The sequence below is a fragment of the Coccomyxa subellipsoidea genome (genome assembly GCF_000258705.1).
Source record: "Coccomyxa subellipsoidea C-169, whole genome shotgun sequence".
In the NCBI taxonomy this organism is placed as follows: domain Eukaryota; kingdom Viridiplantae; phylum Chlorophyta; class Trebouxiophyceae; family Coccomyxaceae; genus Coccomyxa; species Coccomyxa subellipsoidea.
Genome location: NW_005178039.1, coordinates 1,887,459 through 1,912,706, shown reverse-complemented (window position 1 = coordinate 1,912,706; position 25,248 = coordinate 1,887,459). Strand labels below are relative to the sequence as shown.

At 52.5% G+C, this 25,248-nt stretch overlaps 6 protein-coding genes across 6 annotated transcripts; 3 read left to right on the top strand and 3 right to left on the bottom strand.

Annotated features, from left to right (window-relative positions):
- Nucleotides 1-2,316: 2,316 nt before the first annotated feature.
- On the bottom strand, nucleotides 2,317-3,949 carry COCSUDRAFT_46683 (hypothetical protein; the record flags this gene model as incomplete). Its single annotated transcript, XM_005649836.1, has 7 exons — nucleotides 3,602-3,949; nucleotides 3,350-3,517; nucleotides 3,208-3,255; nucleotides 3,030-3,122; nucleotides 2,782-2,925; nucleotides 2,547-2,671; nucleotides 2,317-2,442 (listed from the first exon to the last, which is right to left on the bottom strand). Coding segments are annotated over exons 1-7 (978 nt in total), but the record flags the coding sequence as incomplete, so codon positions are not given.
- An 874-nt stretch (nucleotides 3,950-4,823) lies between these two features.
- Nucleotides 4,824-5,891, bottom strand: COCSUDRAFT_61570 (hypothetical protein; the record flags this gene model as incomplete). The annotated part of the gene is made up of 2 exons (XM_005649835.1): nucleotides 4,824-4,836; nucleotides 5,749-5,891. 2 exons carry the CDS (start codon nucleotides 5,889-5,891, stop codon nucleotides 4,824-4,826), a joined length of 156 nt encoding a protein of 51 aa, XP_005649892.1.
- A 673-nt stretch (nucleotides 5,892-6,564) lies between these two features.
- On the bottom strand, nucleotides 6,565-10,510 carry COCSUDRAFT_65205 (hypothetical protein). Its single transcript, XM_005649834.1, has 12 exons — nucleotides 10,273-10,510; nucleotides 10,042-10,175; nucleotides 9,787-9,957; nucleotides 9,495-9,696; nucleotides 9,173-9,303; nucleotides 8,923-9,072; nucleotides 8,660-8,805; nucleotides 8,349-8,505; nucleotides 7,984-8,208; nucleotides 7,600-7,810; nucleotides 7,233-7,447; nucleotides 6,565-7,076 (listed from the first exon to the last, which is right to left on the bottom strand). Exons 1-12 carry the CDS (start codon nucleotides 10,376-10,378, stop codon nucleotides 6,927-6,929), a joined length of 1,998 nt encoding a protein of 665 aa, XP_005649891.1. The 5' UTR covers nucleotides 10,379-10,510; the 3' UTR covers nucleotides 6,565-6,926.
- A 694-nt stretch (nucleotides 10,511-11,204) lies between these two features.
- COCSUDRAFT_65204 (DUF760-domain-containing protein) lies at nucleotides 11,205-13,415 on the top strand (the record flags this gene model as incomplete). Its single annotated transcript, XM_005649833.1, has 7 exons — nucleotides 11,205-11,368; nucleotides 11,497-11,641; nucleotides 11,745-11,876; nucleotides 11,992-12,126; nucleotides 12,235-12,431; nucleotides 12,556-12,688; nucleotides 12,933-13,415. 7 exons carry the CDS (start codon nucleotides 11,205-11,207, stop codon nucleotides 13,206-13,208), a joined length of 1,182 nt encoding a protein of 393 aa, XP_005649890.1. The 3' UTR covers nucleotides 13,209-13,415.
- Nucleotides 13,416-15,128: 1,713 nt separating this feature from the next.
- COCSUDRAFT_13642 (gamma-glutamyltranspeptidase) lies at nucleotides 15,129-18,358 on the top strand (the record flags this gene model as incomplete). Its single annotated transcript, XM_005649832.1, has 10 exons — nucleotides 15,129-15,513; nucleotides 15,679-15,877; nucleotides 16,059-16,194; nucleotides 16,334-16,462; nucleotides 16,617-16,703; nucleotides 16,887-16,934; nucleotides 17,088-17,242; nucleotides 17,385-17,555; nucleotides 17,729-17,968; nucleotides 18,193-18,358. 10 exons carry the CDS (start codon nucleotides 15,129-15,131, stop codon nucleotides 18,356-18,358), a joined length of 1,716 nt encoding a protein of 571 aa, XP_005649889.1.
- Nucleotides 18,359-19,522: 1,164 nt separating this feature from the next.
- COCSUDRAFT_35757 (glutaminyl-tRNA synthetase) lies at nucleotides 19,523-24,372 on the top strand (the record flags this gene model as incomplete). The annotated part of the gene is made up of 18 exons (XM_005649831.1): nucleotides 19,523-19,599; nucleotides 19,724-19,841; nucleotides 19,947-20,015; nucleotides 20,132-20,233; nucleotides 20,315-20,388; nucleotides 20,470-20,636; nucleotides 20,732-20,877; nucleotides 21,011-21,163; nucleotides 21,279-21,425; nucleotides 21,529-21,641; nucleotides 21,765-21,872; nucleotides 22,065-22,281; nucleotides 22,489-22,662; nucleotides 22,980-23,168; nucleotides 23,345-23,478; nucleotides 23,626-23,731; nucleotides 23,889-24,091; nucleotides 24,252-24,372. 18 exons carry the CDS (start codon nucleotides 19,523-19,525, stop codon nucleotides 24,370-24,372), a joined length of 2,418 nt encoding a protein of 805 aa, XP_005649888.1.
- Nucleotides 24,373-25,248: the final 876 nt, after the last annotated feature.

The following is a 25,248-nucleotide window of genomic DNA, read 5'->3' as shown; positions in this document are numbered from 1 at the left end:
TGGAATGTTGCAAAAAAGTGGGTGCAATCAAGAAAAAGTAAAAGAAAAAAACCAAAGAAAGTACACGAGAGTATCATAAAAAGGAGGGGAAGACAAAATTACTGCTCTGCTGATGTGTAAATGCGAGCTATCTGCGATACAAAGGTGCCTATTGCAGTCCTGTGTGTACAGTGTCATGCTGTGTAAAGAATCTGCTGAATTGCGAAAGTGACAAATGCACTGGACATGCAATACTCATCAGCCATCATCATTATTTGGGAAGACATCATGTTGGCAAAGGTGGTGAACAATGGTTTGTGATCTTGGAAAGACAGCAGCTTCTTACATTCAGCCATTGACCCTCACTGGGAACAAACACCAGTGAAGATGTCGCCACCACAATTTTGGTTGGACGCAGTCTCAAGCACCAAGGCTCATAATCTCGAAGTCGCATTAATCTATTGGATCCTATGCGCATTCATACAGACGTTTGGAGGCAGTACTTCTTTCGGGCTTCTAAGCCAACATTATGACGTGGAATAATTTTAATACTGGTCTGTCTCTACAAGGGATATCATTCTCTTTCACATCCCCCGGGCCCAAAGATCACGAAACGATTCAACCTGATCACCTAGCCTTATTCCGCTGTGGAAAGCGCGGTTCTGTCCTGGTCGGCAGAAATGCAATGCGGCGGTGTGGGTAGTCAAAGAGCGTAGTGCAGCGGCTGAGCAGGCCTGCACAGATCGCGCCCTGGGTGTAGCAGCTGAAATCCGGGCCGCCAGAAGCGCTGGCCGCTAGGCACAGCACCTCATCGAACATGGTCCCTGACAATCGCAGCCAGGGCAGCCGCGTGCTGTGCATGTTCAACGCCTTCTTGTGAGACCCGCCAACGCCCTGCCGGCATCACCATGCCCATTTCTTTTGTCAGCTGCATCAGCTATCCTGGCTCGGAGAAGACTTATTGCGCAAAGGTCCTTGTATGCCACGCGTTACTGGCTCCTTCGCTCTGTGCTCGGCAAAAGCGACATGCACATTTGGGTTGACCTTTTGTATGGCATGTCAATCTCATTGCCCAGGAGACAAGTGTGACTGGGATTGCGCATACCTTGAGCGTGTGAGTTCTGACATGGGGCGCAGAGTGTATTTGGAGCTCTTGGGCTGCTCGCGCATGCAGCATGACTTCCACGCCGCCAGCCCCTGAGTCCAGCAGGAACAGTGCTGACGATGGTGTTGTTTCCTCCTGCTTCTGCTGCTCCTTCTGCTGATGCCGTGGCCTCTCAAACTCCGCCGAGACATGCGGCAGATTGGCCAGCATTTGCAGCTCCTACAATATGCGCTCAGGATCAAGATCAAGGTTCCACATGGGAGCCAGGAGAAGTTCTAAATGCACGAGTTGGTTTAGGAGGATCCACCTGCCAGTGCTGGGTTGCTCTGGAGTCCGGCTGATATGTCTCTGGGTCATGCATCAGCATCCTGACTGACTCCCGCATTGTCTGCCTGCTGGGCGGCGGCAGCTCAATGACTGCCCTTCGGAACACATCATACCTGCGCAGCAAGACAGCCTGCATGACTCCCACATTCGACACTGCGCGTGTGATTAGAAAGACAGAAGACTTGAAAGTAATTCGCACCCGACTATCCCAATCACCGGCCCAGGCGCCCCGCGGATCAGCCCGCCAATTCCCATCTCCCTGTGAGCAACTGTACGTGTGAAAACACCCATGTGGCAACATTGGCATGACCAGAAAAATAGCATGCAAAAACACCTGGCATGTTCTCTCAGGGGGGGCACAGGCAGGCCCAACATACGCACATGAAAAGGGGTCTTTCAATGGTGAGAGGCCCCAGAGACAGCGTCCTTGCTCTTCGGAACCTGCTCTGTATTCGCCCCGCCATTCCTGCCACAAACAGCTGGCCAAACCCCTCCAAGCCCAATTTGTCTGCGGCTGCCCTCTCAATAACACAGCCGCTGGCTCCTGTTGGACAAGCACATTGTCAAAGTGATTAGGGGCAAGTATCACAGGACATGACTGATACCTCTATCAATTGGAATGTTCATATACACAATTGAGTTTATCCGCAGGTGAGTTTCACCTGTGTCAAGGATGAAGAAGCCATGGGCATCTGACCCATTGATGCATGGCCGCACAAGCACATGCCCGCTGGCCTGACAGCACATGCTTCACAATCTCAGTCGTGGGCCTTCATCAAAGCATCATCAAGCAATTCTTATCTTCATATGATGACAAATGATAAGAAGATATTGCTACGCGCACCGTCCACCACGCCTGGGTGACTGGCGGGGCTGATTCCTCATAATGTGCATCTGGCGGCCGCACAGGGCAGGGGGGCATCAGGTAAGACTGCGGAGCGCTGCGTGGCTGCCAAGAGACGTTCACAGTAGCGAAAGAGTTGTTGCCTCCTGTACCTCCCCTCTGAACTACCAATTTTGGATGCCTGATGCTGCACAGCATCCCCAACACCTTGCATGTTCAGAGCTATCCATTTCGTGCAGCAGAACGACTTGCAGTCCCATAAAGCATACGGGGCTTGTTTTGATGTAGTACCTTGGGCCGGATGTCTGCCAATCAGTCCAGTGCTCATAGGTGCTCATGTCGATCTGGCCGCACAGTGGGCATGCCAGGCGCAGTGGCTGCCAGGTTCTTGTGCACACCCACAACAATGCCTTCACCTGATCGATGCCACCATCCTTGCTCAGCACTGTGCCAGCCAAAATTCAAGCTGGGAAGTCTGGACATGGTGAGCGCTGCAAGCAAGCAGTGTGCACCCATCAGGCCTCACCTTGCCTCTCCTCAAGCGCAAGCTCAAAACAACACTCTCTTCTGTGTCCTGGGCGCCCAAGTCAGAGGTTGAGGGCCCATCCTCTGGCACATGCACTGATGACAGCCGGCTTTCAGACGCCTCTGGCGCCCTGAGCTCTTCCCTCTGCAGGCACTCTCCCTCTTACCACCCTCAAACAGCAGATTGGTGTTGCACTGGCTGGAGCAGACGTAACAGGTGTCATTTTTCTCGATGGCCGTGTGCAGCACCTCGGCCTCTGAGTTGACGCTTATTGCAAGATGGTCAAGAGCCTGTTCAGTCACCCAAAATCCCGTGCGGACCCAGGCTTGGATGAGAAGCGCCTGCAGCAGGAGCAAGACGCTATCACTTCAGGTGCATGCATGCATGGCGGTCAAATTGTGAGGGCGTTGCAACCGTTATATTCACCTCATTGTCATCAAGCTGCAACTCCTTTGGCAGATCATCCCACTCCATCTGCACCATATGAAGCAGCAGTCATGACAGGGCTCAATTGCTGAGCATTGCATTTAATTAGGTGTGTGGTCATGTATTGCATCCCCTCACTCACCCCCCAGGTCTGTGCCGTCCTTGTGCCTGTCGACACGCCTGGATGCCCATATTTGAAGCTGAGATGACGGCCTCTTATCTCCTCAATGAATGCTCCATCAACACCCCGGCAGCGGAGCTGCCAGGACACTCCCATCCCCATGTGGATTCCATTGCCAGAAAAGCATGCCTGTGTATGAATGATCTCATTAAGGACATTGTGTCAATGGCAAGTGATGGCAAAATTTGAGAACTGTGAAGTCCTGGTGGGTACCTCCTTGTCTTCAGGGAACGTGATCCCAATTGCTTTCTGGACACCCTGCAATATGTTGCCTAATGATGGCTTCCCCTTTTGGTTTTGGGAAACATTGTCCTTTTTTAACGCCGCTGAACACGCTGATCGCTGGGCTCCATTCTTCGAAATGGACAACCAAAGGGGTGGGAATGCTCGATGTGGTCTTGCCTGCACTAATCTGCTGTGAACCTGACGGATCAGAGAGGGACACCCATGCTGACGGTGATCAGAACGGAAGAGAAATTTCAGCCCCATGCTTTGCAAGTGTTAAGTTGTGAACTGGACCCCATGCGGATTCAGCGTTGGCATACGAATTCAGCAGTCCATTATGGTGCTCCTACGATAAGCTACTGAAACAAGTACTTAATGCTGTCTTGATATACTGAAAGTGCGAAGGGAATGCAGAAAAGGAAGCCGCACTAAGTTTCCATGCATGATTAACCCTGCACATGCATGGGTTAATCATACATGAGGAAGCTGCCAAGAGGATGCCATCAGGAGAATTCTTCAGAGCTTAAAAAATACTTATTCCTCTGTGCAGGCCATTAGTAAATAAAAGAGCCTAGCAATCTTTAATTGGTTGAGTTCGAAACAGAAACGATGTTCAACCTTGCGCATTGGTTTATTCATGGCGAGGTTGACTGGGAAAATTTGCAATCGAAGCTAAGGAACATATCCCCATTCCTTTCTGGAGCCTTGTAAGTCACTCAAGATCTTGAAAGTGCAGGAATGCATCTTCATTCTTCGTTGTATATCGAATTCCACACAATGCATCTAGGCATATTTGCTGCTATTTGCAGGTTTGGAACTGCTTGGGCCTTCTGGATAGATGCACTTGTGTACACAAAGACCGTGCTGCATGAGAGCTATCCTTTCACATACAATCTCCCCGGAATTGTTGCTACACTGGCTTTGATAATGATGAACCTTGTCAGCAGAGATGATCTCTCAGCAATGGGAGACATGTACAATAGTGATGAAGGCTCTGAGGTGTGTGAGATCCTTTTCGAGCGCAGACTGTGCGACTGCACGCATGTGGGACATGAGACACACACTACAGCCACAGTTGATGCTGCTGAGTTTGACTGGTTGCCTGAAGAAATGTCTTGATGTGCAGGGACGAGCCAAGCTATGGCTTTTCATATCATACTGCGTTGCATTTGGGGCCGTTGCAGGAAGGTACGCATTCGGACCTTCTCCCCTACACATCGTTCCTGCCACATGACAGCATCTCCTTGTAATGGAATGCGCTCTTACGGCCTGTCCTTCTGTGCAGCATTGCGGTCCTGGTCACATGTGTCCAGAACGGGAAGAATGTGGAGATTGGAGTGGTGAGTCAACACACCAAAAGACCAGATTTTCGCCTGCAGTGCTTCGCATTCCGGAGGTGCTGTGCATCACAAAAAGTTTTATATCGAGCTTTCAGCTATGGCAGCTATGTATGAATGTGTTCTTGCAGGGTGGGTTGGTGCAGAGCGGGCTGATCTTGGTGGCTGCCCTCTTACTATGGGGCTTCAGGACGGGAGACGAGGGGTATGGCTTCATACATTGAGATGAGCCGCTCTTGCTGCAGCAGCATTGAATTTCGCAAACGGCGCACAAATGGTCCACAGAAAACAAGCAAGGAAATGCAATAATACAACAGTGCACAGTAATGTACATCACAAAATGCAGCGATAAAGCAGGCAATCAAGGCGTGCATAGCTTGCAGTGCTTGTGCTCAATTTTGCCTGAACGATGTGCCAGTGAAATGTACCATTGATTCAGGGCTGTCATCATGATACACAGTGCACAGCCTTTGTAGATTGGATCGGTTATATAGGGGCCATGCGACAGCCAGAGTGACTTGAAAGTCATCATCCAAATGAAATAAGCATCGGAGAAACGCATGCGAGGGCCAGTTTTACAAAGGTCAATGGACTCAATGGAGGTGGAAGACTGTCTGCAACAAGTATCATCATACAGGAAAAATGTCGCATGCATCAATTAGCATGACAGTCAATCACAGCGTTATTGTCGTTCTACCGGCGGCCCCGTGCCTTCTGCTTGGAGTCAGACCGCTGCCACTACTGCCACAAGTACTTGAGCATCCAGTGCTCGGGGTTGGGTATCGGCCCAGGGTTGACCAGTCAAAGTCCTTGGGCAAGCGCATGCGCCGATTGCGCTTCTTCTTCTGCCGCTGCGCGTCGACGTCATCCTCGCGCCCGCCTTCTGGGCTGTCCCCTCTGCCGCTCTGCGCATGCGCCTGGCCGCCCAGCTGGCTGCACATTCACTGAACATGCGTGCCGTACTGTTTCTTGGGTCCGAGCCTCCGAGGCTCCGAGTCAGAGAGTCATCGTGATACCCTAGTGCCTTACCCTAGTAGGGCTGTATGGGCGCCCATACAGCCCCACTAGGCCGGCCGTGACGTCAGTCGACTGCACTTGGGTTCAAGATATGGCAAGTCCGACAAGGCATCAGAAAGGAAGAGGGCTACTGAGGCAGCAGCAGACATTGGCTGCCAACCAGTGCAGACAGTGCTGATCGCACTTGATATGGACGATAAGGAAGAGTGCAACTGAGGCAGCAGCAGACATCATTCATCATCCTGTTCATATCAGTTGTCTCTTTGACCCAAGAAGGATTCCATGACGCACCATATGGGCTTCCTTGATAGTCAGAGAGGCTGAAACCTAAATGATGATGAGAATTGCCTGCAGCTGCTTGCATGCTGTGCGTGAGATGCAAAAATATCCATGTTTTTTATGTTGTAGGAGATAGGATAGTTGCACCGATTCCGTGTTGAGTATGCGCCACATGCGATTCAGAAATTTTTATTGGATATTTTGACTGAAATCCCTGAATTTTGGCAGCGGCGTTATCAGCTCAAGCTCCCGTCATGCGCAAACTTTGTCAGTGGATTGCAGACTGGGCCCTTCGCATTCTTGCAAGCATCATAGCTTGGTGACATTCTTGATTACTCACAAAAGCTTGATTGGTGCCAGCAACAGTGACATGCCACGCATGCACGAGTCCAGTCAGCCAAAACAATGTGCGTACAACATTTTGCTACCCAGCTAAGGCGGATATAGCTGCCTTACAAAAGCCTTGCACGATCACAACGATAAAATCAGTTTTGTCATAGAACTTTTATTCCTCCTATGTGTTCCACACGCCAAGTATACTGTGACTCACTATAAACATTAAACGCGAGTGAACTAGCGAGTGGTGTAGTGCTATGATGTCACAGATCCCCTGCACTTTGGCTTTTCTCTGACCATCCATGACCACTAGGATTGACAAATCCAAATGCGGGAGTGCTATTCTACCGGCGGCCCTTCTTCTTATTCCGCTGAGGGCCTCCTCCGCGTGGCGCTGCAGCAGAGCTCTCAGCAACATCTGCATCTGCCATGATATTCGACCTGTCCAAGGCCTCATCGACCTTGCCGGCTCCCTGGCTGCCCTTGACTGCCTCCTGCAGTGCATAACCCACATCTCGGTAACATGTCCTTCCCCGCCAGATTGCAAGATAGATCCAGCGGGGGCGAACACGAAGGGAGCAACATCCATTCTAGCGAGGTTAAGAGCGCCGCATTCGCACATCAGGACTGAGGGTGTTCAGAGGATATACCTTGTCCTTCCGGCGAGTGCGCTTCTTCTTGAAGTCGGAGCGCTGCCACTTGGGCATCCAGCGCTCGGGGTTGGGCATCGGCCCGGGGTTGGCCGTGTCAAAGTCCTTGGGCAGGCGCACGCGGCGCTTGCGCTTCTTCTTTTGCCGCTGCGCATCATCCTCGCCCGCCTTCTGGGCTGTCCCCTCTGCTGCTCTGCGCCTGGCCGCCCAGCTGCCTGCATTCACCAGCATTATACCTCTGTCCTGATGCTCTCTCTTTGACACACGACACAGCGCATGATTGCTGCACTACAGCGCAAAGACATGCAGCTTGCCATGTATGCAGAGCCCTGAAGCAGTTACGCAGCCAGTAGGGATGACACGTCACCTGCAGCTGCGTCCTCAAGCTCGTCGATCTTGTGGGCAGGCAGGCTGTCGACAGGGGGCAGGCTGCTCTCCAGCTGCGCCACTTCCACTCCGGTGCCGGCCGCACTGCGCCGCGCCAGCTGCCCCATCAGCTTGTACACGCCCGGCGCGCTCTTGCCAGACAGCTTTACCGCCTGCTCATAGCTCTTCACCGCCTCCGCAATCTCCCCTGCCTGCTCACATGCCACAGCACTGCTTTCTCGCGACTACAGCCACACCCGGCACCAAGTTCTCAGTCCTGGAGGTAAGATATTCAGTTGAGCAGACGTGTGGTGCCTTGAGCACTGCCTCATGTCAAGCTGCGAGTCAAAGTGTTCAGCTCAAGAAGCAGGTGCCAGGTGAGCACCTTCAGCTGGAGCTTAGCCAGGCTCTGGAACAAATATGCCTCTGCACCCGCTCCCTCCTTGCCAGGCTTGGCCTTGCTGGCTCCTTGCGCAGCGATGGCGTCCTGCAGAAGCTTGCGCGCACTGTCGACGTCATCCGTTGCCTCCAGGAAGTCAACTTGCGTGGCCACAACAGCGGGCCGCTTGAGCCATGCCGCATCTCCCACTTGTTGCAGGGCCTGTGATGCCTGCGACATGACATGGACTAGCTCACTAAAGTCACACTCTCAGACTATTCCTAGGATGCACCTTGCCACATCAGCCATGCCAAGGACAGTTGTGTCCAAACAATGCAATTAGTCATCAAGCCGACAGCATGATGAGTCACCTGCTGCGTGTCGCCAGCTCCAATTGCCAGCTGTGCCCTTGTCACTGCACAGGCAGTTGCAGATGATGAGGCCAGCAGAGAAGTTGCGTCCTCCACCTTCCCATCACGAGCCAGCATGGCCGCCACAGCCAGCAGCACGTGCTCTGACTCGGGAGCCCTGAAGAAAGAGGTGCAGATTCAAAAGGCAGTCTGACAGCCATCGCATGACTCCATGCAGCGCATGGGTTTGTCCTGAGGCAGATTCTTGTAACAACACAGCACTGCACTCTGCCGCTCATATAATGTTAGCCTTTCGCTGCCACAGAACGCACCAGGTCTGCAGGAAGGTAGTGCATTCGCGCGCTGCATCGTTTCGGCCGGCCAACATCAGCAGCAGGGCATAATTTGCATACATGACCTCCTTCTGGGCTTGTGATAGTCGCCTCTCCAATGTCGCTTTCATGCGCAGTTCGCGGCCCTGCGTGCATTGCACGACGAGGAAATCTGTGATACGCCGATGATCCCCAGAACCACTGCAAGGTTTCCCATCCATCAAGCAGCAAAAGAAATGGAAACGTTTCAGCACACTATTTACCTTTTCGAAGAAGCCCTCAAACTTTTTGAGCAGCTCTGCAGCGAGCTTCTTCGGAGCTGCATCTCCCTCTGAAGCCAGGCGTTCAGCCACCCAGTTGTTGCTTGCAACAGCAGTGACTGCATCATCTTCCACCCCGTCCTTCACAATTCCCTGCTTAGCACAACACCTTCACCACCTTTTTGGGGCTTATTCAGCTGCAATTCCAGGCCAGCGCCTCACTGCAGGTCAAGAGCCTCAGGAGAGCAGAGACCTCATATGTTGATAGGGCCTCTGCAGTCCGGCCCAGCTGCGCTGCTGTGTATGCTAGCTGCACTGTGACTGGTGCCAGCTCCTCCTCCACTTGCTCCTCTGTCAGCTCCTCATCTAATAGAGTCTCTCGTCCTGAGGCAATCACAGATGAGATCCCTCAGTGCAAGCTTGCCTTTCTGCTCAAATCTTTATCAAGCCTTCATCTCAGGGTGATTGTTGTGTGCAAGCAAGTGACCCTCCAAGGTTGTGAAGGGAAAAGTCTAATTAGCCAAGCGGACCAAGCTGTCAAAAGACACCATTACAATGGTTGGAAGATCACGTACCGAGCCGGCTTGCATGTTCAAGCTCCTTTTGAGCGAGCGCAAAGTCGCCAGCAGCGACAAGCCCGCAGGCTGTGTTGAATGCAATCTCAAAGCTGTCCTTTGAGCTGATCTTCATAGCCTCCATGACGGCAGGCACCTCATGTGCACGGCCTCCGCTGACATAAGCTGCTAGCACATTTGTCCGAAGCTCCAGGGAAGAAATCTGCATGGCGTGATGTTAAGAAATGTGATAAGTCCAGCATAAGAGAGACACTGCATGTGCACGTGACATTATTGCATGGCATCCGCTCACCTTGTGATCCTTGAACAGCTGATGGTAGATGCGTATGGCATCGCCGTTGCGACCCATCCGATAGTACAGCTGGGCTTCAAGCTGTAGCCTTGCGACCAGCTGGTTCGTGCTGCCAGCTTGCAAGGCAGCCAGGGCATCTGTGAAATTTCCCAGACGGAACAAGGAGTACGCCTGTTGTTTGGCAGAAAGCAGTCAGACTTGTCTTGAGAAAAAATACGACGAGGAAAGCAGGCTAAGAGGTTAGGCAGGACAAACCTTCTCAAAATCGAAATCTCCTGCTGCATTGCTGCTGTCAATGGCATCCACAGCCTCCTCAAACCTCGATAGCTCGATGAGTGCTACCACTTTCGACTGGACTGCATCTTTGTCACCAGGGCTGATAGCAAGAACTGCATCGACACCTAAATTGTTAGATTAACGGACGAATCGGGTATTTCACAGTATGTATGCTGAGCAAGTCAACCGAATGATGGGTTCTGTCCTCACTCTCATCCACCAACTTCAGAGCTTTCTTAAACTGAGACTTCTTCAGCTGAACATCCAGCCGGGTGAACAAAGATTCCAGCTGACTGTCTATGGATGCCTCTGCCATCCTTTCTCTGCCTCTGCTCAAGTACAAGTGGAGGCTGATCTGGCCATTGCTTCTCACTTGTCTTCGTCGACGTCCCCCTGCCACAAAATTTTGATGCAGCCTTTATTATGCATTGCAATGAAGATACCGATGTGATCGTCGCAACACTGGTGTTTGCAGGCACAACATGCCATTCATCACCTTCGAAGTGACCTATTGATCCACCCTAACCCGAGGGGTGAATCTGTAGGGCTTAGTCATCTTCGAATAATTCTGGTGAACCCTGGCTGCTGCTGAGCTGTCTGGTCCTCCAGCCATTCCTGACATCGTGTCTTGCCAACTTCGATCCAGACTTTTTTGTGACCGACTCATTTTAAATTCTGCTGCTTCTTGTCGAATAGAGCTCGATAAGATGGATTGCTTAGCTGCAAACGCTTTGGGGCCTCAACTGCATACTAGGCCTGCACAGAAGGTCACCCCTCGCAATGGTTTCGTCCAAGTTTCTTCGCAATTTGGACTTGTGTGTCTGCCTAGAAAGAGCCGCAGTGCTCATCGGCTTGTCGTGAGGGCTGAAGCTGACAACTCCGATAAGTTGAACACACAACTGGTACGGTGCCTTGCCTACCAGAAAGCATTTGCGCATCCAAACTTTCAAAAGATACATTGTGGGCATTAGCAACGGCTTCTCTGATTCCTGGCACATCCAGCAGATGCAGGCCTGGAGATTTTACTATACTGAACGCACCGATGCATACTGTACAATACCATACCTTGATCATCATCTCCCTGGCGCTTACATGGTGACATTGTGCAGGCACCTGTGAAACCGCGCACCTCCCATGGCGAGATGGTCAACTACTACCTCAAGATGGAGCCGCACTTATTCAGGGAGGCAGTGCATGGTCAGTTTGAGAGGATTGTTCAGGAACGGGAGGCTGCTGCTGCAGCTGCCAAGGCAAAGGGCAATGATGCTGCCTCTGGAAGCGACAAGAGCGACCTTGTCTTGTACAGGTCGGTCCTGCACTTGCTTTGATCAAGGTCACCAAGGTGCATACTGTATTGTGGTGGGGACAAGATTGCACTTTGTTGGAAAATATTATACAGCACTCAACTCAGAGCAAAAAGTATTTGGTCTTCAGGCGGATGGAGGAGGTGAAGAGGAGCGAGCAGCGCGCAACCGTGGAGGATCTCATGTATGCGAGTGTCCTGGAGAAGTTTGTGGACGTTGGAGTGGACATGCTGCCCCGCTTGGAGAACATCATCGAGTCACCTGCAAACCTCAAGGTGCGTGATCGTGCATTTTTTGCTTCCCCTGCTTTGCATGACCGCATGTGTCAGCCTTTGCAGCAGAACAGAGGATGGATACTGATGCTACGGAGCATTGCAGGCCCTGACAGAGGGCATCCACACCAAGGAGGCGCTGGATCTTGTGAGGGAGCATGTGCGCGGCATCATGGGCCCAGCAGCTGTCGCGTTTTCCAACGCCATGATCAAGATGTCCAGGCTCCAAGCTGCCCAGGTGAAAATGCAGGATCGATGAGGTTCACACTGACATTGCAGTGATCAAGCTAGGAGCCTTCCTCCTTCCTTCATCTTCTTCGTACAAACAATAACAGTCTGATGCTGTGTGGCAGGTGTATGCAGCAAGCATCATGTTTGGGTACTTTGTGAGGCGTGTGGACAAGCGATTCCAGCTGGAGCGCTCCCTCGGCCTGCTCCCCCAGAACACTGAGGAGGCAGTCGCGCGGTTAGAGCGGCTCTTCTCACAGGTGGGAGACACCTCTTTCTCTTGAAGAACAAGGTTTGTTTTGGATGGCTGGCTTTGAATGCATCTGAAGCGCCATGACTGACATCATGGGCTGTGTACCTGTTTGCAGGCTGAGAATGTGGATGCTGCTGAGGATCCAGACTCAGCCCCATCATCTCCAAGCTCAGAGTCATCATCGTCGGCTGGCCCAGCTGACATCCCATCTGGAGGCCCTTTGGGTGGATCCGGTGTCTCACAGGCAGAAGCAACCGGCGACTTCCAAAGCCTTGGCGCGGAGAAAGCAAAAAAGAAGAGCGCTCTGAGAGAGTGAGTGTGCCACGCTACAATCCAAATTTAGCGAAGTTCACGACCTGCTGTTAAGAGAAGCACTGATGGCAATCAGCACTAAGAAGGGTGACACCTTGAACTTCTTGTTTTGTTCGTATGGCAGGTATGTAGAAGCCTTTGATCAGGAGACAATGCTGGAGATGACTCGGGTGGTCAGTGCGGAGGGGGCAGCCCTTGTGGAAGCTCAGACCAGTGCGCTGTTTGGCGACCTCAAATCGTTGCAGCGGCAGATGCAGGTGCACCTTTCCTCCTGCCTTTGCAGCCCAGTTCTGCACAGCTGCGCAGGATGTGTTCTCTTGCAACAGAGATACCTTCCCTGAGCTTCTAGAAGTTAGATTTGTTCACAGAAAGAGGAATGGACTTCAAGGCAGAGCAAGCGTTGAAGTCAGGAGGAAGGGCTGCCTCGTAAGTGCAAGTCATGCATCAACAATACAATGATGCCCGGGTCCAGGGGCACTAAGTTGATTTGCAACTGGGCAGGAAGCGGTGGGCACGGATGCCAACTCTATGGAGGAGCTGATGGAGCGCGTGCAGTCGGCTGTGAACAGCGGTGCTGTGGAGTCTGTAACAATCACAGTCGGCACGCAGCGCCGCGCAGTGCTGGAGGCCGTGGCGTTTGGCACCTTCCTGCGCGATGTGGAGACGCATGTGGACACAGAGTATGCGCTGCTGACTCCACCCAGCGGGGACGGCGGTAGCGGCGGTGGTGGCGGCCAGGGTGCTCGCAAGGGCGGATCCCCTCTGGCAGGCGTCTGATATTTTTTAGTCTCCTGCCCAGGAAAATGCTTCTACTTGCCAAAGTGCACAAATGTGGTGCACCTTGATGCTGGAAGCTGTGGAATTATTTGCTCGCTAATTTGAATCAACCTGACAAGTTGCACATAGGAATTGGCCTGCGTGCCAGGACCAGGAAATGCAATCAATGATATATTGTTGCTGTTCCATGGGAAATATCTGTTCCAGTGTGCGGGATGTTTCTGTTGATTTTGGTATCAGAACTGCACTTCTTGCGCAAGGCCTACAGAAGGCTTTTAAAACGAGTGATTGTGGGTACATCCTTGCTGACATCATGCGCCCATTGGTAGCTATTTTGACGTACATCTCCACTCTCAATCATCGCTGTTGACTGATTCTCTGCAGGCTATGATGGTCTCTGTGCCTCCTGTGACTGTCTCTGCAGAGCATCATCTGCAAGCACCCCAAACACTGCCTGCACACTCTGCAGTTCGCCCTGTGCTGCTCTTTGCATTTCCCTCAGCTCAGCCCCCAAGCTTTCGTTTTCTATTTGAAGATCGACGATGGCTTCCAGCTGCTCCTCCTCACTTGTACTGATGTCTGGCAGATGAGCGATAAGATCGTCGAGCGCTTTAGAAGCACTGACGATTTGCTCTGCCATGGCACCCACTTGCGAGGCTGTGTTTTGTGTACCAACAACCGGATCGACAGGCTCTCCACGCACGCTCACTGGAGGAGCATCACGCTGTTGCATGCACCACAAACTTCTCAACAGTGCTAAGCATGCTCTGGATCGCAATCAGGTGGTTTGTGTTTCAAGTACGTTATTTAAGAGGTAGGATCATTCTCCTTTGTCGTCAACACACCTGAAGAGCGCCGGTGAAATTGAAAAACAAGGCACACAGGGCACTTAGCTGATCCTGCAGTTGGGATACAAGGTCTGTGCTCGCCATACAGCTTAGATTCTATTTGATACTATCTGAGAAGAGTTTTTTCGCAAAGACAGAAGCACAGCAACTTCTGGAACCGGTTCCAACGTAACTCTTAGGTAATAGCTTCCTTCGGAACGGAAGCTATCCTGGAGAGGTTTACTTCGTGAGATTGCAAGGATTTGGCCCTCACAGTGCATGTCCAGCTCACAATGTGGTGCAGGATGTGACTCCGGTGACAGGTTGCCCGATTCTTTGAGATGGGTTCAGAGCAGGAACTAGCTCGAATTGCTCCTCGCACAGTATCAGATCCTCACAGCGATGACATGCACGTCGATCTTGTTGATGGGAGACAGTCCCATTCGAACGGAGAGATGCACAACTACAGCGGGTCGCACTCAGTTCTGAGAGATGCCCTTGTTTCACGGTGCGGCAAGAACAAGCATCGCACGACTTACATATGCTTCGGCTAAGACCTTGATTGCGATCTGCAGTCTTGCCAGGCGCGATAATAAGCTCCAAGAAGGAGATCTAAACCTTGGAAGATCAATAATATTGCATTGGAATTGCAGGAGAAGAAACCGATGCTTCACATTCTGGGCTGACTATCCACACCCAATTTGCAACTTCCTGACTCTTGGTGAGTGGTACAATATATTGAGTGCCTGGCATGAGGCGTCATCGTTATTTTTCTTGACAAGTGAAGGTCAAGCTGTAGCTCTTAGCTGAACGCGGTGGGACATGCAGGCCTCTCTCTAGCGACAATATCTTTGGCGATCGTGCTGCTAGTTGAGCACTATGACGCCTCAGGTCTTGGGAGCTGGGGTTCCTTCAAGTCTGCAGAGCCTCTCGCTTCTGTGGATGATAGTTCTTCGTCACCTGAGGGTAAGGTTTGTTGCAATGAGATGCTTCTCATCCCCTTGCACTGCCGAAGGTGAGGTGCCCGACATGTGCCACGTGGGCGCAGGTGCTATTAGAGGCAACCTGGGGTTGACACAGGATTGGCGAGGTCATGCACGCGAGGTGTTCGCAGCGTCAGGGACAGTTGCAGCCGATCACGGGCGGTGTTCAGACATCGGTGAGCAGTCGATCGCGGCAGAGAGTCAGGTCTTCCTGTGGTACATTTGCGCCGCAAAGAACTGGTCACTGCCTTGGAAACTTACAAGTGCTGGCAAAGTATCGTGTTTGGTCCTATGCAGGGATGCGGGTCCTACAAGATGGAGGGAACGCAGTCGATGCTGCTGTTGCAACAACACTGTGCCAGGGGGTGATGAATCCCATGGCCAGCGGCATGGGAGGGGGAGGCTTCATTCTCATAAGGACAGCAAATGGTGACACGGAGGTGATAGATGCGCGTGAGGTGGCACCAGCCGCTGCATCCGAGGGAATGTTCCAAGGTGTGCTTCTCCTGAGAGCCTCCTAACAATTCCTCTCAGAGTTGCCTTGGAGCTGAGGGATCGCCATTGAACATGCACGCCTCACCTCCTGCACCATGATAAATGTCAGTTTTGCCTGTGACCTCTTTCCACAAGTGACACCTTCACATGTGCTCCGTGCAATAGGAAATAAGAATGCATCTTTGGAGGGCGGACTGGCGGTGGCAGTGCCTCTTGAATTGAAGGGGCTGTGGATGGCCCACCAGCGCTATGGGCGGCATGCATGGGGCAACCTTGTCGCTCCAGCTGCCAGCCTGGCACGCAACGGCTTCCCAGCGCACCCCTACCTCATCAACGCTCTCAACGACACATCTGTTCGAGCACAGTAAGACCTCTTTCCTGCTTCATGCCTGCAACTCAACTACTAAATCTTATCACACAAACAGTAGAATGCTCCATAAATCGGAATGCTGGCCAGTATTAAAGAGGGCCGCACACATTTGTCCTGCTCTTGCTCAGCCAGCCAGTAATTGACAGAGCTGACCTGCAGCATTCTACTCAACCAGGCTCATAGCAAGGCCTGGCTTCAGAGATATTTTCTTCAAGCCGGACGGGAGTGGGGGATGGCGGGTGCCAGCCATCAATGAGACATGCTGTGCTCGACCTGCATTTGCCAACCTCTTGGACGCTGTTGGAGCTCAGGTAGCACTTCTTCTTGTCATTGCTGTGGTTGTTGGCATGTAGCTTGCTTGCTAATGGCTTGCAGCATGATTGCAGCTTCATGCATACCGCTAATTCTCCAAATAATCATGTCTTCCTGACAGTGCATGGTGCTGAGCAGGGCCCTGATGCGCTGTATCAGCGGCACAGTGAGGATTTGGCGGCGGAGATAAGGGCGGCCGGCGGCATCATGACAGCAGATGATCTGAGGAGCGCAATGCCTCTTGTCAAGGATGCACTAAGCACCCAGGTGTGAGCATGCAACACTTGTTGCACGACCTTTGCCAGACGCTGCTCCTTGTAGCCTGCTGATTGGCCTGCAGGACGCGAGTAGGTGGCCATTCTGTGTAGAATCTTGTTGAAACATACCTTCATGCTGTGGTTTGCCATTTTCATTTTGGCAGGCCCGTGGACTGCACTTCTTCACTCCTCCACCACCGAGTGGCGCAGCAGCTGTTCTAGCAGCTATTCAGATGCTGGCTGCTTACCAGGTGCAGCAGCTCACATTTCATTTGCCCACCAGCATGAAACATGTATCTGGTCCTATTTTGCACCTGGTCCAATAATGATGCCTACTGTCACACAGTACATTGTTGATGTATATTTTCCTGTTGCAGGCACCCATCACCTTTGCAGGCTATGCGAGTAATGGCAGTCTGAGCAAGCTCGTGCAGGCGCCGCTGGCCTTTTCTGGCCGCTCAAGGACACACCGGGTGGTAGAGGTAGATCTTTGCACAGCCATGTTGCTGCCCTAGTGGCATCAGACCTCCAACCATCCTCTGGGGAAAGGGGCACACACGCTGGGACCTCAATGTGTGGACAAGGAGCACTGACAGCAGTCAATGCGCTGAGCACATGTTGTGTTGGGTCTGCAGGTGATGAAGAATGCATTTGCCATGAGGTCAAACCTTGGGGACCCGGGCGTGTGCAAGCCAGGACATGTGCCAGGGGATGCAGGTGGCACTTGCTTCCAGGACTTGGAGGAGCTGCTGACAGCCATGCTGTCTCCAGCATACGCTGACACGCTGAAGTGAGTCATGCAAGGCATCTCACCTGCATATATCCACAGGGGATGTCCGGATGGCAGCTGTTGCCAGGTTGGACAAAGCGTACACACAAGAAGAAAAAAGTGGGAGTACCCGTCACAGAGTTTGGTGATTGCTACTGAGCAGGAGTCACATAATGGACAATGGCACACAGCCCTACACGGAGTATGGGGGAGAGTGGACGGTGGCTGGCGCTGTGGAGGACCATGGGACCAGCCACCTGACTGTGGTAGATGCTGAGCGCAACGCGGTGTCCTTCACCACAACTATCAACACGTCTTTTGGGGCCAAGCTGCTGTCAGAGAGCACAGGCATGCTGCTTCCATCCAATCTGTGTGTACATTTCCAACCATCAATTCTAATGGGTCGATGGATTCAGGGTTTTGCACATCATTCGCAGCATTGATTGAGTAGCGCACGAACAGAATTTGCTAGTGACAGGTCAGGATATACCACAGCCAAGTGCTGAGAGGAGCTGCTCCATGCGCAGGGCTGATCTTGAACAATCAGATGGACGATTTCTCGACGCCGGATCAGCACAACGGCTATGGCCTGCCGCCATCCAGGCCCAACTTCATCCGGCCTCTCAAGAAGCCGCAGTCATCCATGTCGCCCATGATCGTCGTCACCTCTGACGGCCGCCTCAGGGCAGTCATCGGCGCAAGCGGGGGGCCGCGGATTATCTCCGCCCTCATCCAGACCCTCTTCAGGTGGCACCTCATTCCATTGTAAGTGTTGGGATATGTGGATTGTTGCACACCGCCAAGAGCCCTGTAAGGGGTGTGGTTGCCAGCAACATAAGTTAGGGGCTGGGGTTGCAGCATATGCATGCACAGGCCTGTCTACCGTGGTGGGCCTTTAATTCTTGTTGGTTAGCAAAAGCGCAGTTATAGGCTGTTTTGCTTGGCTGACAGATGTCTGTGTGACCCTGCAGGCTCATAGACTTGGGCGAGGATCTGCTGACAGCCATTGCGCAACCGCGGGTGCACAATCAGGTTGTGCCAAACAGCACCTATGTGGAGAATTGGAGCGCTGGTGCTGTCAACTTTGTTGTCTCCCAACAGGAGGTTGAGGTAAGCTCAAACAGATTCTGTGCCTGACTGCTGCACTGTGTTTAAGCACTGGCGTTTAAACCACGGTTACAGCGTTACTGTGATGTGATGCGTGCATGCAGGCCTTGAGATCACGTGGGCATGATGTACAACCCACGTCTTGGAGCGCAGTTATTCAGGGCATTCTCGTAGACCCCAGTGATGGCACCCTAACTGCTGTTTCAGACCCTCGGAAGGACGGTGCTCCAGCTGGTTACTGATGTTGTCATTTGGATTTCTTATGTTTGAGTGTACTTCAAAATAAAACAAAGTTGAGAACTCCTTGAAGGGATTCCGACTTGACAGAATCCTATTTCTAGCAAAACGGCATACTGTAATGCGGCATGGCAACACTTGTTGGCACTATTAGGCTTCATCAGAATTCTGATGAAGCCTAATAGTGGACAGTGTGAACGCACTGCATGCCAGTGGCATGTTCTACTGTCATGCTGGTTCCCAGGTGGCATGCATGATGCAGCCCTGATGTCATCATGATGCTGCATGTGCCAAGCCGCAATTGCAACACATGCCAGTCATGTGATGTGATACCAACAAGTAATCCCATGTAGATGCTTTGAAATTTTCAAGGAATGTTGATGGAAAGTTGCGTCACCAAGAGCAAAGATTGCACACCGTGGAAATGCATGCGACATGCATGCAGTCACTAGGGGCCGGGCCGTGGACTCTTTCACCTTTCCAATTGTAGCGTCATGAAAGCCAGCCGTGGTTGTGGAGGTCAACATGCGCGAGGCCTTTGTCTCACTCTCCTCCCACTAGGCGATCCCTAGAGCATAGTACAGGACGCAGGCTACCTAGCTGGCACCGTGTCCGTGCCAAAGCCGGCAGGGCCGCCTTGTTTGGCACTGCCGACAGGCATACTATGTACTCATGACCGGCCATCAATGATGTATCGATGCGCGGTGCGCTGCGCGTTCGCGCCATCCGAAAATTCAATGATCAATGTCACGCCTCTAAATCACCAGATCAAATTTTCCTTGATCCTGGCTTCCCAGCCCTGCCAATATTGGCCTATAGTTCACGGACCCACTACGGTGACTGCCTCTGGCTTCTCATGTTGTCGGCCAGGTTCCCTGGCACATTGATCATTCCTCCTGAAGGGTAGGATTGATCGTGAAATGTACAAGTAGAATTCAACATTATATCTTAATTAGCATGGCATCACGAGAGGAACAGGAGAAGGAAGCGGAGAGAATTTTTCTAGGCATCGGGTTGGCAGAGAAAACTGCAGAGTAAGTTGACTGGACTTTGCAACCAAAACTCTCCCAACAAAGACTTGCATAAGTGGTTTGTGTTGAAGTCATTTTTCGATTCAGTTTCTATTTTGCTGAGTGCTGATTCTGGCCAATGCTGCAGGACTGCTGTATCGAAAAAGAAGTTTCGAGGAATACTACTAGAGATAATCAAGGAGGCAGGTCTTGAAAATGGATGTGATAAGACTCGGGGAACTCTCCTGTATTCATCAGCCAGCACGGTACGGCTTTGGGGGTTTCCTACTCCACTTGTGGTAAGCAATGTAGGGATCTGCGACTATTGTGGCGACGATCGATGGCTTGACAAGATGTGTGTGTGTGTGCAGTATCCAGACAATGCACGGGCACACAGGTCTCATTTCCTGCGCGAGTACATCAGCAGTGGGAAGTTGAAGGTATGGCATCAGGCCATATTGTGCATATGCATTGGCTTAATGTCTCACCCTTGTGTAGGCCTTCATCAGAAAACTCATCCGCCGCCAGCCTAATGGCTCCAGTTCCATGCTTGCAGTCGAGTGAGCAGCTGGAGGCTGCGTTCAAGGTTTTGAGCAGCTATGGGAGCGAGCCTGTGGACTGGCAGAAGCTTGAGGAAGCAGCTGGCGTTGGTGTTGTGGTGAGTATCATTTGAGTGACATCTATTGAGCTTTGTGCATTTTTCATGTTGCCATGTTCAAATAATCTGTGCAACACGCAGGTGACTCCTGAGGAGATTGCTGCAGCCGTGGCCAGTGTGGTCAAAGCCAATGAGAATCAGCTACTGACAGAGCGGTAGGCACACCACTTGCTGATACAGAAACCTGGGGTGAGTAACGACAAGTGACAACTGACATGCTCTCCGTCTGATGCCAGGTATCACACTCCTGTCGGCAAACTCCTGGCGAGCGTAAAAGCCTCCTTGAAGTGGGCGGATGGATCCAAGGTGAAGCAGGAGCTTGATGGCCAGATCCTGAACCTGCTAGGGCCAAAGACAGAACAGGATCTTGTCAAGCCCGACAAGAAGAAGAGCAAGGTACAGAGCCTGATAGTCTCCGTCAACGAATGCCTTGAAAAGTCAAGGACTGCCTCGAAAAGGAAGATGGTGCTGAACATAACCATCAATTGTGACTACCAGGCTTTCTTGCTGTGCAGGAGAAGAAGCCTGCAAAGGAGAACGGTGCTGTTTCTGCTAAGAATGCGGATACAAAGGCTGAGGACACGGAAGCCTGGCGCCATGCAGACCCCTATGCTCACTTCAAGCATCCAGCAGACAACAACGAGGTCAGCGCTATTTTGTTTCAAAGCAAATTTACCGAGCAACGCTGACTCTGTTCACCTGTCTCTGGGTACATTTGATATGTCTTTTGCTTCAGAGGAGTCCTTCCCATTATTTTCTGCTCGTGTTGATGCTCAGGTGCACACGATTGTGGATTTCAGCGATGGCAGCCAGCTGTGCATTGCAAACAACGCAGAGAAGCTGGCAGAGCACCTGAAGATCACAGGCGGGAAGGTGGTGACGCGTTTCCCGCCTGAGCCAAATGGATACCTACACATTGGCCACGCCAAGGTAGGCACGGAGGTCTCCGTACTCCCTCTCAGCATCAAACTTTGACACCCTTCATGGCAAGGAAGGGTGTTTGCTCCTATATCCGTTGCGCTGATGTGCTAGCTGTGCTGCACAGGCTATGTTTGTTGACTTTGGCTTTGCGGAGAGGTACAGCGGGGACTGCTATTTGCGCTTTGATGACACCAACCCCGAGGCTGAAAAGCAAGAGTACATAGACCACATCCAGGACATCGTTGCCTGGCTGGGCTACAAGCCCTGGAAGGTCAGGACTGTGCTCTCAGCTCATGCCACCATGCAATCCAGCTGGATGAAGGCCGCACTGCTGCTGAGGAATGCCCTGACTCTGTGTGACTGTGGCGCTGCAGGTGACATACAGCTCAGACTACTTCACGGAGCTGTACAATTTTGCCATCCAGCTCATCAGATCAGGGAACGCGTACGTAGACCACCAGACAGCAGAGGAGATCAAGGCCTACCGGTGAGCAGGGTCTCACCCCGTGCTGCCATATTTCTTTTTGTACACGCTGTCATGTGTAAGAAATTCACCAGAATCACAGCCCTGCCTTAAAGAGGGTGCTGACAGTAGCTGTGATGGTGCCAGGGAAGAGCGGAGGCCGAGCCCCTGGCGGGACCGCCCTGTGGAGGAGTCTCTGCAGCTCTTTGAGGACATGCGACGCGGGCTCATCGACGAGGGCAAAGCCACCCTGCGGTACGTGCAGCTGCGCATGCCATCACCTGTCACACACCATATCCAATGGATCATGAAGCTACAATGATTCTGGACAGACGGAGCACTGCATTGTTCCAGAATGTGTTGTGAGTGCTTAGGCAGCGTGAGAAAAAGCGTTGGCGTGGAGCACCTCGTTTCTGACTGTTGAAACTCATGATTGCCACTGTGCAGGATGCGGATGGACCCCAAAAATGCCAACTACAACATGTTTGACCTGATAGCCTACCGGATAAAATTCACCCCGCACCCGCACGCCGGCAGGGACTGGTGCATCTACCCGTCCTACGACTACACCCACTGCCTGGTGGACGCTCTGGAGAACATCACCCACTCCCTCTGCACGCTCGAGTTCGAGTCTCGCCGCGCCTCCTACTACTGGCTACTGCACGTGAGCCGCCTGATCCATTGCAGCACTATCTGACATGCCACGGTGCCTTTGCCACAGCCGAACAAATATCAAGCGCAGAGAGGGTACCCACTTGTGTGGCAGGTATTCTGTCCTCCTGTGGGCCATTGAGACTCTGTGCACGACTGCAGGCTGATCTGCAGGCATGGTTTGACTGAGATGACAGATGATGTGTTACTGGTGTGACAGGTGCTGGACACGTACAAGCCAGTGGTGTGGGAGTACGGGCGGCTCAATATCACGCACAATGTGCTGTCCAAGCGCAAGCTCAACCGCCTGGTCACCGACGGCTACGTGGACGGCTGGGACGACCCGCGCCTCCTCACCCTCGCCGGCCTGCGCCGCCGCGGTGTCACTCCCCAGGTCTTGTGCCCCTGCAACTCTGATCCACCCCTCTGTGCAACCCATGCAAGAGCTCTCTTCAGGTCATGCCGAGTCGCCTTCCAGTAAGGTGGTGCAGAGAATTTGCTTGCTTTGCACATGTCGCAAATTTCATGGTGCGGATTATTAAGTAATTGCTAGCGCTCCACCGCATCCAATGGAGGCTTCCTTGAGAGCCTGCTTCCTGAGGCTGGAAGACATTGCGGCTGCTGTTGGGGGCCTTGCAATAATCGTGCTGGTGCACCTCCCAGAGCCAGCCAAAGATGCGTGAGCTGACACATGGGGGCGGCTGCGCACAGGCGATAAAGGAACTGTGCCAGGAGATCGGCATCACGCGCAACGACAGCGAGATCCACCTGCACAAGCTGGACCACCACATCCGCACTGACCTGGACGCCACGTCACCGCGCGCCCTTGCCGTCCTCGACCCGCTGCGCCTCGTGCTCACCAACCTCCCCGCCGACCACCTGCAGACCTTTGACGCCAAGGTGATTGTTATTTCCATGCACCATTCCGTGATGCTGGATGAGGCCGTGAGACTTGCTTTGACCATGCTCTGGATAGAGAGAGAGGGCTGATGCAGCGTTGGGTCACTGATTCATGCATGTCCGTGTATTTGGTTGTGTGGATCAGACACCAAAAATGGTGTCTGGTGTTTTGGCAGGTGTTCCCTGGCAGGACGGAGGAGACATACCCGGTGACGCTGACGCGCGTAGTCTACGTCGCTGCGGAGGACTTCAGGGAAGTGGATTCCAAGGGCTACTTCGCCCTGGCGCCGCAGAAGGAGTGCATGCTCAAGTGCGCCACAAAATTTTAACGACGCCTGAATGATTTAGTAGGTGTGCCTGCCAGCTGAACTTGAAAGCTGCTAGTCTATCAGTTTTACTGAGATATTCATGTCAGTGGCACTCATTCCTGAAGCTCGGATGCGCATGTCTGATGCAGGTATGCCGGGATTGTGCGGTGCACCGGGTTTGAGAAGTCCGGCGGCAAGGTCACAGAGGTGCATGCCGAGTTCAGGCTGCTGGAGAAAGGGGAGAAGCCTCCCAAGGTGCCTCTCTTCTCCCAGCCCCTCCCCCTTCTGCTCTTGAGCTGTGACTGCAATCTCAAGAGCTAAAAATAACCCTGGTGTTTGCTCTTGCATTGACGTGTTATGCACCTGGTGACTAGCATGGCGATTGTGAGGTGGAGAGAGTGTGGGTGGGCAGGGTGTGCTGAGCTGGGTGGGGCAGCCGATGGCGGGCCAGGAGCCCACGATGTTCGAGGCGCGGCTGTACGACGTTCTTTTTAAGACGTCCTCCGTGGCGGACACCGGGGACGAGTGGCTGCAGGACCTCAACCCCAACTCGCTTACCCTCAAAACCGGCGCCATCTCCACTCCCAGGATCACCCAGGCCGCGCCAGGCTCCAGGTAAGCTGCAGGGCTTCTTCTTTCTTATTACGCAACAGGCACTTTGCTCATCAAGTCAAGAGAGAATGCTCCCTTTACATGTTGTCTTGCATGAGAGACAAAGCCATGGACAGTGGACACTGGCAAAATGCATTGCGATTGACGCTTGCTTTGGATGCAGGTTCCAGCTGGAGAGGTTGGGGTACTTCTGCGTGGACCCGGACACCAGGATTGGCAAGCTGGTGCTGAACCGCACATGCACAATGAAGGAGACAAACTTGGCGGCTCTGAAGGGAGCATGAGAGTCTCCTGTTGCGAACTGGCTTGGCAGCCTTTGAGAGTGTGGGACTGCCTGATCATTTGCCTGTTCAGAATATCTGTTCGTTGCTGCTACTCTGCCAAGGTACTTAATGCGATTTGCAACGTGGAACATCAAAGAGGCGTGCGGCACCCGATCGGCTCGTCCTCGGGTCTCGCTGGCAGCAGCGCCGCCGGCATCTGCGGCCGCCCCGGCGAGGCGCTTGCCCCCGCACATTAACCGCTTCTCAATGAAGCTGCACGCGCAGTGCTTGCCATGCCAAAGACACAACGGGTCCAAACAAGGCCAGGAGTACACCTCAAGTGCAGGGCCGAAAATTCTGCATTAATGCATGCGTAAAAGAATCACGTAATGCAGGAGAAGCACCTGTTTCCAATCACAACGCTTGCAGATAGGCCATGCATCAGTTCTTTAGCGCCTACGGCATGGTATGCTGGTGCAACACAACATGAGGCAGGGAGCACCGGTGCTCAGCACCCCCCCGACCCTGGTACATATCCAACAATGACATAAGAAGAGCACTTAAGGCTTCAGGGTCTTAGGGTCTTAAATCTGTTTTGGGAGTAGGGAACACCCATTTTCTTGCTCACCTCGACAATCTTCAATGAAAATGGAAAAGGACCAAAGGGTTGTGGTGTTTTTGGCACAGCCTTCATATACAATTCAGACCGCGAGAAATGCCATGTAATGGCTTGCGACAATTCCTTCTCGACTTAGGACGGGAGTTCGCTAATTATGAAAAAGGCTTAGTACAAGGTGGTCTTGACACTGTTGCACGCATAGCTGCTGTCGCACAGAGCAAGAGGACCGCTGCATCACGAATTGTATCATCTCCGCGCACCAAGGATGTATCTATCGC

Excerpts from the sequence above, each read along its gene's own strand:
- COCSUDRAFT_65205 (XM_005649834.1), bottom strand. The coding sequence starts at position 10,378 with ATGGCAGAGGCATCCATAGACAGTCAGCTGGAATCTTTGTTCACCCGG. Across the intron at positions 9,697-9,786 it reads AGCTGTTCAAGGATCACAAG|ATTTCTTCCCTGGAGCTTCG; the intron begins GTGAGCGGATGC and ends CACGCCATGCAG. Across the intron at positions 9,304-9,494 it reads TGAACATGCAAGCCGGCTCG|GACGAGAGACTCTATTAGAT; the intron begins GTACGTGATCTT and ends TGATTGCCTCAG.